General features: G+C 39.2%; 1 protein-coding gene across 1 annotated transcript in view; it reads left to right on the plus strand.

The window, feature by feature from the left end:
- The window catches only part of LOC126202974 (glycogen [starch] synthase), a 143,080-nt gene that overhangs the window by 52,462 nt on the left and 74,308 nt on the right, over nt 1-16,310 (plus strand). Inside the window, exon 5 of the mRNA XM_049937115.1 lies at nt 1,734-1,931. Coding sequence (XP_049793072.1) covers nt 1,734-1,931 — 198 coding nt within the window. The remainder of the gene's footprint in view (nt 1-1,733; nt 1,932-16,310) is intronic.

The following is a 16,310-nucleotide window of genomic DNA, read 5'->3' on the forward strand; positions in this document are numbered from 1 at the left end:
TCAGCAATCAGGAGCTGTTGCTGAGTGTTTTCTGATTTGCCACTAGGGACTCACCCTTTAGGATTAAGGCTTGCCTGAGAGAAGCCTGTGCAAGAGATTGTACAAAGGACAAAATTGAGGTTGTGTGGGCATGTTAAAAGAACGGGTGGATGCCCATGTTAAAAGAATGGGAGTTGTTAGGATACTGAGGCAGGCTGATAGTGTGACAATAGTTGGCAAATGGTGCTACAATTTTTCATAGATATTCAAAGCTTATCTTGTTCAGTCCATTCAGAATTATTTTTGTGAAAATAAATAAACCAAAACAATTACATCAAACCTTCACATTAGGTATAAGCACAAAGTCTTTTGCAAGTGACTTCTTGTATTACAATTCCATGTCATACTTGCCACATTAATTCTCAAATGAACATACAACTTCACTGAGAATGTTTGATGCTACTTCACATAAAGTGTTTTAACCCCATATCTCAGACTAGTTCGTAGAATGACCAGTAGTTAACTTTTATAATAGTGCTCCTTTTAGCTCTTTGTTACTATTTAACATCAGTTGACATCTCAGCTGCAAAATTGCTGTTTAGAGAAATTCTTATGAATGATGATTAAGTTTCAGAGTTGAAGATAAGGGGAGAAATGTTTACAGTTTTGTAACACTGCAGAATGTAACTCACTGCTGATTAAAAGTTTCTAAGATTGCTACGATAGACATTAAACATGGAAACCCTTCAAGGTACCAGGACTGCCTGAAACTGATAGTTGTTTAAAGTCAACATCGTTGTTTAATGTTAACATTTTAACTAATTTTATGACAACATTTAAGTAGGATGCTTATGACGGAATAAGTAAAGACAGCAACACAAGCACCACTTTTCACAGTATAGTTTAGGAATTCATTGTATGTATATTGTCTTTGAAATAATGATAGGTTACGTGATGCCATCTTGGGGAGAGCATTTTCTTAACTATATGTCAACTTTGTGGAATGCCAGAATGCTTCGACTATATACAAATGTCAGTGGTGAAACTGCATAGACACTATGCATACAGTAAAATTGTAGAGTCTACATAGATGAAATGTATTTGTTACCATTACATTAATGTTGCTCAAAAGTACTTTACTGTCTCTTGCAAATTTATCACACGATTCTTTGTGATTTGCAGAATATTCATATCACTTCATAAAACCAGTTATAAACACTCTTGAAAAAAAAAAAAAACTGCCTTCAGAATCAGTGGGTTTATTCATTACTGGCGTCTCCAAAATTGTCAATTATATGACAATGTCGAAGCCATGCCTAGGTGTCTTTTGTAGCAACATAACTGGATAAAGACCTCTTATTTTTTAGGGTTGCATGCAGTCGGAAAATTGAGAGGACATCCTTCTTCATCTATGATGCCCTTAGAACAACTTCATATGTAACTACAAATGTATTTCTGATGGCAATCAACCTGGAACTTTGCTCAGCTTATGAAAGTGTGTGCCTCCCCCCCCCCTCCCGACACACACACACACACACACACACACACACACACACACACACACACACACACACACAGACAGAAGGTGTTCATAAGCTGGTATTCCATGCTGCAGTTCTTTTATTTGCGAACCCACTGCACTGCATTTAAACTCTGTTGCTGCCTCTACACAGTCCACCATGTATCACCAAGGATCTTCTAGCACCATATTAACCTGATTACTGTATGCCTAATGACTTGTCTTCTCTCCACAGTTCAGGCAAGTTGCCGAGGAGTGTTCAAATACTCCGCCACACATTGTGGCACACTTTCACGAGTGGCAAGCAGGGGTGGGGCTGATAGCTTTGCGAACTCGTCATGTGGACGTCGCCACAGTCTTCACAACACACGCTACATTGTTGGGACGGTTTCTGTGTGCCGGGAACACAGACTTCTACAATAACCTGGAAAAGGTAAGCAGCTCTGAAAGTTTTAGTAGGAACTTCATGAATTTGGATTCCAGACCTCTATTTCTTGGCAAGTAAAGTGATTTTGTATATATTGTACTGATTTTATTTTGTTAAAGACAAATGTATTGTCTTATGTCCACTAAAAGACAGTTTGACAGAAAAGTATGGTTATCTCACAATTAAGTTTCCCTAGGACTAGTACTTGAAAGAAAACACAGTGGGCCAGAAATATTTATTGAAGTGAAGTGTATATAGCAATTTTTGAGCTACTTATCAATATATTAACCATCTAACTAGGCATATTGTCATCCGTGGTCTTGGGTACAAATATGACTTGTCTGCATTTATTGCTGTACTGTTGTTCACTAGAGTGTAACTTCTTCCAGGACAAGACAGGCTCCCAACCACAGGGATTGTGATGAGTACTATTGGATCAGTGTTTTAACACATTGGAGTTTAACATCTTAATGACTTCAAAAATCAATTAAAAAAATAAATATAAATTAATGAAAGCTTTCGCAACCAACGGTTGCTTCGTCAGGAAAGAGGGAAGGAGGGGGAAAGACGAAAGGATGTGGGTTTTAAGGGAGAGGGTAAGGAGTCATTCCAATCCTGGGAGCGGAAAGACTTACCTTAGGGGGAAAAAGGACGGGTATACACTCGCGCACACACACACATATCCATCCACACATATGCAGACACAAGCAGACATATTTAAGGTCCTTGATGTCTGCTTGTGTCTGTATACACTCCTGGAAATGGAAAAAAGAACACATTGACACCGGTGTGTCAGACCCACCATACTTGCTCCGGACACTGCGAGAGGGCTGTACAAGCAATGATCACACGCACGGCACAGCGGACACACCAGGAACCGCGGTGTTGGCCGTCGAATGGCGCTAGCTGCGCAGCATTTGTGCACCGCCGCCGTCAGTGTCAGCCAGTTTGCCATGGCATACGGAGCTCCATCGCAGTCTTTAACACTGGTAGCATGCCGCGACAGCGTGGACGTGAACCGTATGTGCAGTTGACGGACTTTGAGCGAGGGCGTATAGTGGGCATGCGGGAGGCCGGGTGGACGTACCGCCGAATTGCTCAACACGTGGGGCGTGAGGTCTCCACAGTACATCGATGTTGTCGCCAGTGGTCGGCGGAAGTTGCACGTGCCCGTCGACCTGGGACCGGACCGCAGCGACACACGGATGCACGCCAAGACCGTAGGATCCTACGCAGTGCCGTAGGGGACCGCACCGCCACTTCCCAGCAAATTAGGGACACTGTTGCTCCTGGGGTATCGGCGAGGACCATTCGCAACCATCTCCATGAAGCTGGGCTACGGTCCCGCACACCGTTAGGCCGTCTTCCGCTCACGCCCCAACATCGTGCAGCCCGCCTCCAGTGGTGTCGCGACAGGCGTGAATGGAGGGACGAATGGAGATGTGTCGTCTTCAGCGATGAGAGTCACTTCTGCCTTGGTGCCAATGATGGTCGTATGCGTGTTTGGCGCCGTGCAGGTGAGCGCCACAATCAGGACTGCATACGACCGAGGCACACAGGGCCAACACCCGGCATCATGGTGTGGGGAGCGATCTCCTACACTGGCCGTACACCACTGGTGATCGTCGAGGGGACACTGAATAGTGCACGGTACATCCAAACCGTCATCGAACCCATCGTTCTACCATTCCTAGACCGGCAAGGGAACTTGCTGTTCCAACAGGACAATGCACGTCCGCATGTATCCCGTGCCACCCAACGTGCTCTAGAAGGTGTAAGTCAAATACCCTGGCCAGCAAGATCTCCGGATCTGTCCCCCATTGAGCATGTTTGGGACTGGATGAAGCGTCGTCTCACGCGGTCTGCACGTCCAGCACGAACGCTGGTCCAACTGAGGCGCCAGGAGGAAATGTCATGGCAAGCCGTTCCACAGGACTACATCCAGCATCTCTACGATCGTCTCCATGGGAGAATAGCAGCCTGCATTGCTGCGAAAGGTGGATATACACTGTACTAGTGCCGACATTGTGCATGCTCTGTTGCCTGTGTCTATGTGCCTGTGGTTCTGTCAGTGTGATCATGTGATGTATCTGACCCCAGGAATGTGTCAATAAAGTTTCCCCTTCCTGGGACAATGAATTCACGGTGTTCTTATTTCAATTTCCAGGAGTGTATGTGTGGATGGATATGTGTGTGTGTGCGCGAGTGTATACCCGTCCTTTTTTCCCCCTAAGGTAAGTCTTTCCGCTCCCAGGATTGGAATGACTCCTTACTCTCTCCCTTAAAACCCACATCCTTTCGTCTTTCCCTCTCCTTCCCTCTTTCCTGATGAGGCAACAGTTTGTTGCGAAAGCTTGAATTTTGTGTGTATGTTTGTGTTTGTTTGTGTGTCTGTCGACCTGCCAGCACTTTCATTTGGTAAGTCACATCATCTTTGTTTATATATATATGATCATTTTATTCACTTTAAAAACTCATCACAGTCTGAAATAGAATATGCTTACATTTTGTTTTTGGGTCTGGATCAAAAAATAGTTCGTATTGTATGCTAGTGTGCATATTTTCCAGGCATTCTTGCATTTGGTGCTGTTATTTCTGGCCTATTTTGTAGCACTGTAACTTTTTTGACGTAAAACACAACTATATATTGCACCACTGTTTACATTCATTTGATTAAACTGGGGGTGGTCAACCTTCTGCCCCTACTGCCCCCTCTTGTATCTCTGTTACTGGAAAAAAATTCTTGCCAATCACAGGCTCCACAGTAATAATGGTTTTATAGAAGAGAGAAGTAACTTTTCTTCAATAAATTCACAAAGCAGTTGTACAGCTAACTAAAGCATATAATAATAGTTGATGAATTCTTTGTAAAAATTTTATGGAAACCTTACGAAAAAGTTTTTAGAACCCTTACCACTTACCACCCACCATGAATGCTGGAACACGCATTAGTGAAAGTCAGGGACTAGGTTGCTGACCACTGGACTAAACGGTGTGTGTGTGTGTGTGTGTGTGTGTGTGTGTGTGTGTGTGTGTGTGCGTGCGTGCGTGCGTGCGTGCGTGTGCATTTCCATTTTATGTTAAAAAACTAAGCTTGTATATAGCAAAGTTAATTGCTTTTAAATAATAAGTGATTGCATTAGCAAAGTGAATGCTCTATATATTGACCACTAATTATCTAACAGTAAAGTAAGATATACTTCTGCTTATTTTCTCATAATATGCTAAGTTTGTTTATTTTGTGTGTCAACTGCCAGTCTGTGCACAAAGTTTCAATGCTTGACAGGTCTTCCTGTATTTCACTACAATTTCTGGAATTTCAAATTCCCTAAATACAACAGCACTTCCTTGCATACTACCTCACAGAGCTTCCAATACTATCTACCAAAATAAGCATTGTAAATACTTCAGAGGTGCTGCAAAGAATTTGCTAAAACTAGTGTCAGTAATTTTCAGTATCTTGTGTAACAGTGAATGCTGAGAGAAATAATGAATGAATTGAATGATAAAATCATTTTTGAAATATAGGAACTCACATTTTTCAGCTAGCATAAATAACTGACAACCATTTCTCCAGCAGGTTTATGCTGGAAAGGACTGACTGAACAGAAGACATAGTCCGCCCCCGGTAGCTGAGTGGTCAGCGTGACAGACTGTCAACCCTAAGGGCCCGGGTTCGAATCCCGGCTGGGTCGGAGATTTTCTCCACTCAGGGACTGGGTGTTGTGTTGTCCTAATCATCATCATTTCATCCCCATCGACGTGCAGGTCGCCGAAGTGGCGTCAACTCAAAAGACTTGCACCAGGCGAACGGTCTACCCGACGGGAGGCCCTAGCCACACAACATTTCATTTCAACAAAAGACATATAGCTCCAAGTCCTTGCACAGCTCCAGGAAACCTTGTTGAAGGTGACTACTCCTCTTCACTATCCTCACCATCACTGTGACTGCCGCCACCACCACCACCATCATTTACTTTAGCTTGTTCCTTCACAAGAGCATGTAACAGCTTGTTTACAGCCATTCACACTGTGATAGTGAGGATGCCATGACTTTCCAGTCTTCTTTGAGAAAGCATCTTCTGCAATGATGAGCTGTCCTACAGTGCATTTGAAAGACAGCTCAAAGCTCTGTGTTGCTCTGTTGAGCCAAAGCATTCCAGGCAACTACATACTTTCTTCATCTTCTTCAATTCCACTTCAAGGAATAGGCATCACACCCATTGAGCTCTCAGTTTAGCCGTCTATCCTGTGGTTTTCCAGTATCTCATTTTCATTACATCTGCTTTGCCTGTAAAAAAATATTCATTTTCTTTACTTCCTTTATTTACAGGAATGTAATTGACCTCCTGCAAAATGGGCACTCTTCATTTTGCTTTCACAGAGTGAACTTGCGCAGTTCCAGAGGTGCAGATGGTGCATGTTTAATGGATGGGTGATGGGGGGTGGGGGAGAACATTATTGCCAAGAAATTAATCTTCCCACTCCATGGCTATAGTGCAGCAATGTAGGTGATATATTTTCAGTAATAGTGCCTAGGTTGCAAAGAACATCAGAAACTTTATTTTTGTATTTAGCCTTTTTGAGGCATCTTAAGTATTTCTACATGGGAAAAATAAATAGAAATATATTAGCGGTATGGTCATATCTAACATGAGAAAGTGGTAAAATACTGTACATAAATCTAGTAAGAAGGGGTACTGAAGTTTGGAAAAGTGGGTAATGCCTCTTCTTCTTCTTCTTCTTCTTCTTCTTCTTGCAGATATCTATATCTGGCACCACTTCCCTGCCCCCAGTGGGTAAAGCAGTAGTCTAAACAGGCAAAATTTTGGCGTGCACCTGAAATGCAAAAGTAAAAAATTTTAAAGTGTTGCTCAGAACTAGCAGAGGAAAGATAGTCATCGTGGAACTGTAAAGATGATGATGATGATGATGATGATGATGATGATGATGATGATGATGATACTTACCTTTGGTGAAGACAGGCATCAGTGCTAAATAAAGCCACACTTATAATGTTGAAACAAATATGGTAACACAAATTACAGTAGTTGTGAATGCATAACAACATATGTGTGTGCTACATAAGACTGACAGAAAGCTGCTGATACAGTAGATGGAAGTTCAGTGTTTGTGTTTCGAAGTACAATAAATAATAATAAAGTAAAACATATACCAGTAAGTAAAGGCAATCAAAATTAAAACTAGATTTCAAATAGGCGATAGAAGTGAAATAGATGAAAGTTACAAAAGGAATAAAATATCTAGTACATGGTACCGTCTGTCAGCATCAAGAGTAAAGACAAGATGCATGCAAGAAATCTGTAAACATTAAAATTCTTATTCACAAGAGGCATAAATTATGTAAAACTTTTAAAAAGCCAAGTTTAAAATGTAAGATGCATATGTGAATTAACATCTTGAAATGGAGAGTTCCATACTTTGAAAAACTGTCATCATTGAACCATAAAACATCTGAGTCTTAACAGTTAGCTGGTTGATTAAGTCTTAAATCTTCAGCTATGTGAGAGTGTTTCACAATCTCAGATTCCACAAGCAAAGTTTGTTTTTATCTCTTGGATCCTCTATGCAAAACTTGGAGAGGTTCTTATAAAGGCACTTTGTGCTCACCAACTTTTATTAAATGCCTAACAAATGAGGAATTACTTTTAATTGTATCTTCTTTAGTCAGCATAAGCTTGTGATATCTTGTTTTGAACATACAGCCAGCTTGCCCAATGTGAGACATAGGACATTGACTACATGTTAAGTTCTGAATGCCAGAGTAACAGAATTTGTCTTCAAATGGCTGCTCGTTACGTATTGAGAGAGACTGGATCTTATCATGAGTGGTGTAAGCTACTTTTACATCATAGCTCATAAACAGCCTAGCAAACTGATAAGAAATGCTACCCAAGAACAGTAGGACAACAAACTTCTCTTTTGGAATTACAGAATTAGCTTCTGTTAGACTACTACTTTTCTCCAGTTTTTGTTTGTACAGTTTATTGACAACTTTAGAGTTATTTACATTACTAGTAGCAGCAAACTCTAAGTTGGCTAGCTCAAAGTCAACAGCAGATGGGGTTAAAGTAATTTCTCATACACGGTCTATTGTAGCTCTGAAAAAAACGTGTTTTATTTTGGTATGTGTGGCAATATGATGTATGGATTACTGAGTCGCTAGTAACTGGTATGCAAAAAATGTCAAAATTAATTTTATTTTTGGCAAGCTGGAGTTCTACATCCACATTATCCAGACCTTTGTCTGGACCCATTACTTCATAAGTGGAAAACATTTTTGAAAACAAAATGTTAAATTCATCTTTCACTAAAGATATATCACCCAAAGGGCCATAAATACAATGAATATGCCATTGAAATGTGCCAGTTAAATTTGCTTGTAGAAAGAATTTACATTCTAAACCGTTCACAGAAGTGTCTGCCAGGCAGCCAGCAGTACAGTTGGCTATAGCCAGTTCATCAACTTGCTCCTAGCAACAATTATTTTTTTAAAAAAAAGTAATGATAGGAAGTTACGAATTTAAGAAGTGAAGATAATTCTCTAATCTCATCAGTACTGAACTGATCACTGGAAGACAGATTTTCTTGGATAATACTGATTGTTTTGTCAATAGGAATGTTAGTGTACAAATTCTTTGTATTGAGAGAAACTAGGCAACAGATTGATGTAAAGACCTTTCCATGCAGTTTTTGAATTGTTTCTTTCCTGTTTGAAACAGAAAAGTTTGTTCTGTATTCAAATGCTTTGCATATTATTTGCAGCAAAAACTTCAGTCAGTTCATGTGGAAATCCTGTTTGTGCATCTTAACTTGTCCACAATGTGCTGGTACTCTTTGGTTCATTGTTTTCATTCTGAACAAATTCCCAGGACTAATAATATTGCTACACTCAAGTTTGGTACTGTATGCATAAGCTGGGCTATTGAACAACCAGGATAACTGGGGAGGAATTAGCAAGCACGGAAATAAGAACTGCAGCATTTAAAGGATGATTAATCTGTATGATGACGATCTCTTAAAAAATTTTCATAGCAACCTAATCTTTTCTATAGATAACAACAGTGTTACCTTTGTCTGCTGTAACATTCAGAGCTTTGTTATATTTAAGTTTTTCTATTAGCTGAGTTCGTCACAGACAGATATCTGTTCGACGATGTAGTATAAGGTCGCTAGCTTTACAAGCCAATTTAAGTCCTGTTTGTCAAACACAGTATCAGGTTCTGTTTTAAAAGTCAGTTACAAGAAATGAGATTACTTTCTTATGTGGAGGGCATCTGCCCATAAAAAAATGAATCTTTCTTTCTCTGTTCCACACTTGTCATATAAACAACCTTTTAAAATAATTCTGCAGCTGTCCACACATGAAGTTGTAAATGTAGGGTAGTGTTTTTATCATCTTAAAATATGTAGTTGAAACTTTCAAATTGTAGTTGGTAGGAACCTTTATTTCTATTAGCCTTGATACAAAATAATGCCGTCACGGTTTCTTCTCTCTCTCTCTCTCTCTCTCTCTCTCTCTCTCTCTCTCTCTCTCTCTCTCTCTCACTCCCATTGATTTATTTTTTCCTTTTTAACACAGTACTTTTGTTAGGAAACTAAACAGTAAAAGAGAGCATGTGTCCTGGTCTCAGCTATGGAAAAATATTGTTCTCCCAGTATTCTGCTGGGTCACTTCTTCCATATCTATGACTTTTTGAGCCAATATAACCTAACAAGCAATGTTCTGAACCTTCAGTCCCATTTGTGTCTTCTATCGCAGTATATTTCTGTCCAAACACATGTTCCCATTCTTCAAACATCTTCCTTCAAACAGCTTCAAGGACTAATAAGCCACTGAATGATGAGGTATGATGTTTTGAATTTTAACATGCATCCACCTTTTATGTCAGTATTTGGATATTCCTCTTATATAAAAAAAAACATTTTGTAAAAAGACTGCACCAAATCGTATTTCTCTGCAGTGCGAGGCAGTCCAACATTATTATTGTATTAGACATCACAAATAATCATTGGATTCTTCTTCTTCTTCTTCTTCTTCTTTCCTATGGATCAACTAAGGACCACGATATTCAACTTTTCAGCCTGGAGAGGAACTTGATGTTTGTCCAGTAACGCCACATTCTCTGGCTATGTTTCTCCTTTCTCTTTTTTGTCCAAAGGGTGCTGGACATTTTACCTGGTGATCTGTCCTTAAACCTCTTTTCTCTTATCCTTCTGGGAAGTACTCGGTTTCTAATGTCACTTTCTGTTATGTCCAATTCCTGGATGTCCTCCTTGACTTCTGTCAGCCATGGTGTCATGGTCTTTCTGCTCTTCCAGTAGCTGAGAAATCAATTGATCAGTCTTGTTTGGTCCATCCTTGTGATATGTCCATAGAATGCGAGACATCTCTTCCTGTCTACATCTGTGATTTTCTCAGTATGATTGTATATCACCTGGTTTGACTGTCTTCTGTGTTCACCATCTGTTTTGACTGGTCCCAGAATTTCTCAGGATCTTCCTCTCCTAAATCTCTATTTTATCTGTCAACCCTTTCATGTTCAGAATCAAGCATATTGAGGCATATAGGGCTTCAGGGTGGATAACTGTTTGGTAGTGTTTTAATTTAGAATTATGAGATAGGCATTTATTATTATAGATGTTCTTGGTTAATCACTATGCTAATTGTAACTTATTAACCCTAGTTGTTAGTGCTGTTCCTTCTGATAGATTAGGTTCCAACCACTCTCCTAGGTACCTGAATCTGTCAACTTTCTCAATTTGACCTTGTTCCAGCTGTAGTTCACTGGTAGTATCACTGATGTTGGTGAGGTATTTTGTCTTTTCTAGTGACAGTTGAAGTCTTACCTTGGCAGCCTGTGGAGTTTGAGCATATTGAGCTACTTTACTGCTGCTTCCACTGAGCCTGCTATAAGTGCCAGATCATCTGCAGAAGCTAAACTGTCTATTACTAGTCCCTTCCATTTATGTCCCAGGTAAATACCGCTCGGTATATTTTGTACTTTCATTTCTTTTCTCCACTCTCTGATCACCTTGTCCAGAGCACAGTTGAAGAGGAGAGGTGAAATTCCATCTCCCTGTCTAACTCCTGTCTTTATCTAAAACCTTTCTGAAAGTGTCCCACTGAACTTTACTCTAGTGTTGCTCGGGGTCTGGATTCTGTTTTAAATAATAAGTTCTTTTTGTGTGTATGCTAACCATAATGGCATGAAACACATTCACATGCACAGCTCAACAATTTGATAAATAATAGGATGTGCTGATGGCTTCATTTTTAACATCAGAATGTTTGCTATGGTCAGTTATGATCTTTCTTTAATTAATCCTGCACGAATGCATTTCAGGAGCACATACCCACTGCGAAGTGATTTTTTTTTAATGACACTATGGTGTGTTAAGCTGCTGCATTATTCTACTGGCACATGTAAATTTGTTGCTATTGTCACTTAGTGTCCTACAGATCCTCAGAGGTATGAATGAAACTATCACTCTTTTGACTAAGGAGCACCAGTGACGATGACTTTTGGCATGTTTGCATTACAGTGAAGTTTCCAGAAACGTAATTCACACAAAGCAGGCATGATATTAACTCTTCATGGTATAGTAAAATACACTTTTCTGAGGAGTAAGAATACTTGTGGGGATAAGTGCATAGAATTTGATGTGGATTATAAGAAAAAAATTATATTGTTTTAAAACCAGTTTTGTTATGCAACTATTTGTCTAAGTATTGAAGGACTTTTGTAAATGTCACTACCACTTTCCTGATCAGGTACATGTTTTTGTAAGTGCTTATTGTATGCGAAGGAAGTCCAGTGTAATTTTCACATCCTTTCATAAATTTCACGCTCCTCACAGGATCTCAGTGAACTGGTGATGGTCTTTGTAATAGCAAAGTTCAGGAGATGGAGATTACTAGTTTGAAACAAATGAATGTGATATAGATGCCAATGCAGTTACTTCAAGTGAGTAATCTGCAAGCACATCTGTTACTAAAGACTGCTACTTGAATAGGATCAAGCAGACTGAATGGCAAATAAAAAAAACATCACTAGTAACAAAAAACTGAAAAGCACAATTCAGTTCATGATATTTCGATAGGTTAATGGACGGTGCTCATTATTCATAATGTATGACAATTTGTGGGCACTTTGACATACCTTACAATACACAAGGTTAGACATGATATGGAGTATATGACAAAAAAAGGACTCCCTCTCAAATGTTAACCTAACTAGAAATGACTTCGCCCATGTAATAAAAGTGGAGGAATCCTAATGTGTCTCCCCTGATACCCCACGTGTGTCTCATTTTGGTGGTACTTTAGACCAAAAATATTTACCATTTCTCAGGATTAAAGTACTTCACTATTGGGATCACACTGGCTGTTTGTGATCGGCTGCTGCTTGCTTGTTTAATGATGGACTGTGCACATCATGTGTATTTTCCCAATATATGACAATAATCCACATGAAATTTGGTCCAAAAACAAGGCATTAATTCAGAAAATAACTCGCAAAACAACATAAATATTCATTCATAAGCAATAAGGTGAATAAACAGTAAAGGGTGATGGCTTTGGTATGACAAATAATACACTGTCCAGTCACATTAATGTGACAACCTGTCAAAAGCCTGAATAACATCATTTTGCAGTGCAGGAAGGGTGTCAGTGAGATTTTGGAAGGTACAGACAGGGATGTGGAGCTGTACCGACTCAAGTGCCATGACCAGCTGCACTAGCTTTCTCGGTTGAGGTTCCATGGCACGAACAGTCAGATTGAGGTGGTCCCATAGATTTTCAATTGGGTTTAGATCAGAGGAGTTTATTGCTCAGGGGAGTGCGGTAAATTCATGCCTTTGCTCTTTGAACTATGCACGTGTACTGTGAGCTGTCACACTTTCCTTATGTTGCTGATAGGTGCCATTGTCTCAAGAGAAACAAACTACATATCAGGGTGGACATGGTCCCTAGATGTAGATGCATACTTGTGTTGATCCATTGTGCCTTCCAGAATGACACGATCACCCAGGGAATGCCATGAAAAAACATTTCCCCCATAACACTCCCTACTCTGGAATGGACCTTTCCGATGATTGTTGCAAACTGTTTGCTTCGAGCCATTTCGTGCAGATGCAGTATAAAACATGAATAATCTGAAAAGGCCACCTGTTGTCCCTATAGATATTTGGTTGTGGTATTGGCATGCAAATTCCAGCGTTAATCTCCAGTGAATGACAGTCGGCACGGGTGCACGAACCAGGTGCCTGCTGCGGAGACCCGTATGTAGCAATATTCGCTGAACTGTTGGTAGCCCCGTGCTTCAACTGGGTGGTTAGTTACTCAACAGTTGCATGTCTCATTGTACACATCTTCCCAGCTGTTGTACAGTCCTGCCATCTATGGCCGATTTTGGATAGCACCATTTTTGCCACGCACTGTATGCTTTAATTGTGGTGGCACACGAACAGTTTACACACTTAGCAGTTTTGGATATGATTCTGCCTGTGGCCCAAAAACCACTGATCAAGGCCTTTTGGCAGCAGATAAATTGCACCATTTTGCCATTATGACAACCGCTGTACTGTTTCCTGTGTTCATCATACACACTTGATGTATATCCTATACTCCTAGTGTTGATGTTGAACATAAGTGTTGGTCACATTAATGTGACTGGACCATACTGTACTAATCTGCAATCATAACGGTGGTGTTAAAAGGTAATGGTGTTAGAAACAGAAACAGTCAGTTTGATGGGGACTTTGGTTACTAGGAAGATGGTGACAATTAGATTAATAAAGCTTAGAAAAAATGATAACTTTTTACCAAATGTTTTCCAGTAATAGTTCATGAGTGCTGAGCCTTTTTAACATTTGCAAACTCTACACTTAGCTGGTGCCTCATACCAATCCTCTTGATCATATCCTCCTGTTTGTGGATATAGCAGTAACACATGATATTTGTAGAACCCTCTCAATTAGCGTGTCCGCAAGTGGTGGCACGAGTAAATTGTACTTCATTTGATTGACGAATGATGTATCCTGATGTCATAACATTTCTTAGCCATTTGTAATCTGGTTCTGAATTTATTGTTCCCCATTTTATTGTGACTTGGAACATTTCAAAATACCACAATCCCCAATAAGAATATGCATTAATATATCTGTAATTTGATTTAACAGTTGCGATGTGCGCAAAACAGTGCATACTGTTCACAGTAGTTACTATATACTTACTAGAGATGGGCAAAACTGTTCTTTTGATCGATTAGATAAGGAGTGATCATTCACTGGAATGAACTAGCTCTTTTTTGTGACTGAGCACTCACCATTCACTCACAAAAATAAGTAAAAAAAAGGTACATTGCCTTTTTAATTCAGATTACTAAACCTGTATTTTTATCTGATTTGGTCCTATTTTGAAGGAAGGAGAAATAATTGTGTGTTATGTCCCTAGTAATTTTCAGATACAAAAGCTTTAAATTTAGTCTGCTGTAAAAACGATAAATATTATAAGAAAGTCCTAAATATTTTTATCAAGTAAAAAAAATTTAAGAATGAAGACTAGATTCTTTTATATCTTGATACTTTCATTGGAAAAACCATATAAAAATTACAACCACTGTAATTGAAGTGTATTTGCAGTTGGTGTTACCATACATGTTCCCAAAAAGGAAAAATAAATCAAGTTGTCATTTATAAATAAAACTTGACACAATTTAGTCGATGCGCATCTCTTTAGTTTCTTAGTGTCCATTTGTCCTGCTTTTGAAAATATTCGTTCACACGCCACTGATTTTGCTGTGATACACAATACTTTTAGAACCAACTGATACAGCACTGGTCATAACAATTTTCTTGTTTTCCACCAGTTTAAGAGATTGCTGTCTCTGGGCAAACATCCCTCCACTAAATATTTGCCCACTTCAACAACCACCACACTATACGGGTTGTGACTTGCTTGAAGCTGACTAATAGTTTCGTTGAACTCCTCCCAGACTGAAGAAATCTCTTGTCACAGCAGTAACTGGTTGTGAGAAATGAGCTCTGTTTTTTCTTGATGGACGATCAACACTTTCATTTTTGCAGTAGCCTTCATGTAGCTGTTCTGAAATGGTTTATCTGAAAATCCTTGCCTTTGAGTTGGGGGTCCAGTAACGTTGTCTGATGAATCAGCTTGTATTCTTCTAAGTGAAGGCAATGTGTAGTATATATTTTTGTGCAGCACTGGAAAGTACACTGCTAAAATTCAAATATATACAACTAAACATAGTCATTTCAAATTGTAAAAGCTTAAAGCGAGAAAAAATATATATGCAACACTTTCTGTAATCAGAAGTTACCTGAAACCCACAGTCGTGAAATTTGTATCATATATGGAAAGGTCTGAAACAATCATAGTGATTGAGAAACTCACAAAGACAAGCCAGATAATATGTGAGGATTACACTGCTGAAAGATAAAAATTTTGAATAATGTGACAACTGAATTTGGGCTACATAGCATTGAACAAGAAATAATGGTGCAGATAAAGGCTGGAAAAAATGAACTCTAAAGACAGTGCTTTAGGAGGTATGAACTTGTCAACTCTTGCAGTGAATAGTTCCAATGTTTCTGTATTGTTACTATAGAACATAGTTAGCCATCACTTTCAACTCATTTCCATGAACTCTGCAATATATTTCAGAATATCGACATACAGGTCTTCTGGCGCAAGCCAAGCATGCTCTCCAGTTCCCTAAATATAGATTCCACTGTCCTAAGACACCACAGAAGCAACGGATGAACACGTATAGTAGTGACATACAAACACTTTGACTTATTACTGACTGTGTTACTCACATCCATTAGTAATTAAAACAAACAAGTCAAGTCAAATATATGTTCATAAATATCAAAGAAAACTTGCCTAATGTGTGTCCTCTACAGACCTCCAAAAGTAGGTGGAATAGCCTTTTTCAAAACTGATTTTTGAAAAGTCGATTCGACTTGGAACACTTACATAAATATCTGTGATTCTCTACCCTGTTTCTTGATAATACAAAACGTGCTGCTTCTGTTTGAATTTTCTCAATGTACTCCATTAATCCTACCTGATAAGGATCCCAGATTGCACAGCAGTACTCCAAAAGAGGATGCACAAGTATAATGTAAGTAGTCTCTTTACTAGACCTGTTAAATTTTCTAAGTGTTCTGCTAATAAAATGCAGTCTTTGATTTGCCTGCCTCACAATATTTTCTATGTATTAGATCCAACTTAAGTTGTTTGTAATTGTAATTTGTAGGTGAATAGCTGAATTTATTGGCTTTACATTTGACTTATATATTGTGTAACTGAAGTTTGATTCCTTTTAGTACTCA

This window comes from Schistocerca nitens, chromosome 9, assembly GCF_023898315.1.
Source record: "Schistocerca nitens isolate TAMUIC-IGC-003100 chromosome 9, iqSchNite1.1, whole genome shotgun sequence".
Lineage (NCBI taxonomy): Eukaryota > Metazoa > Arthropoda > Insecta > Orthoptera > Acrididae > Schistocerca > Schistocerca nitens.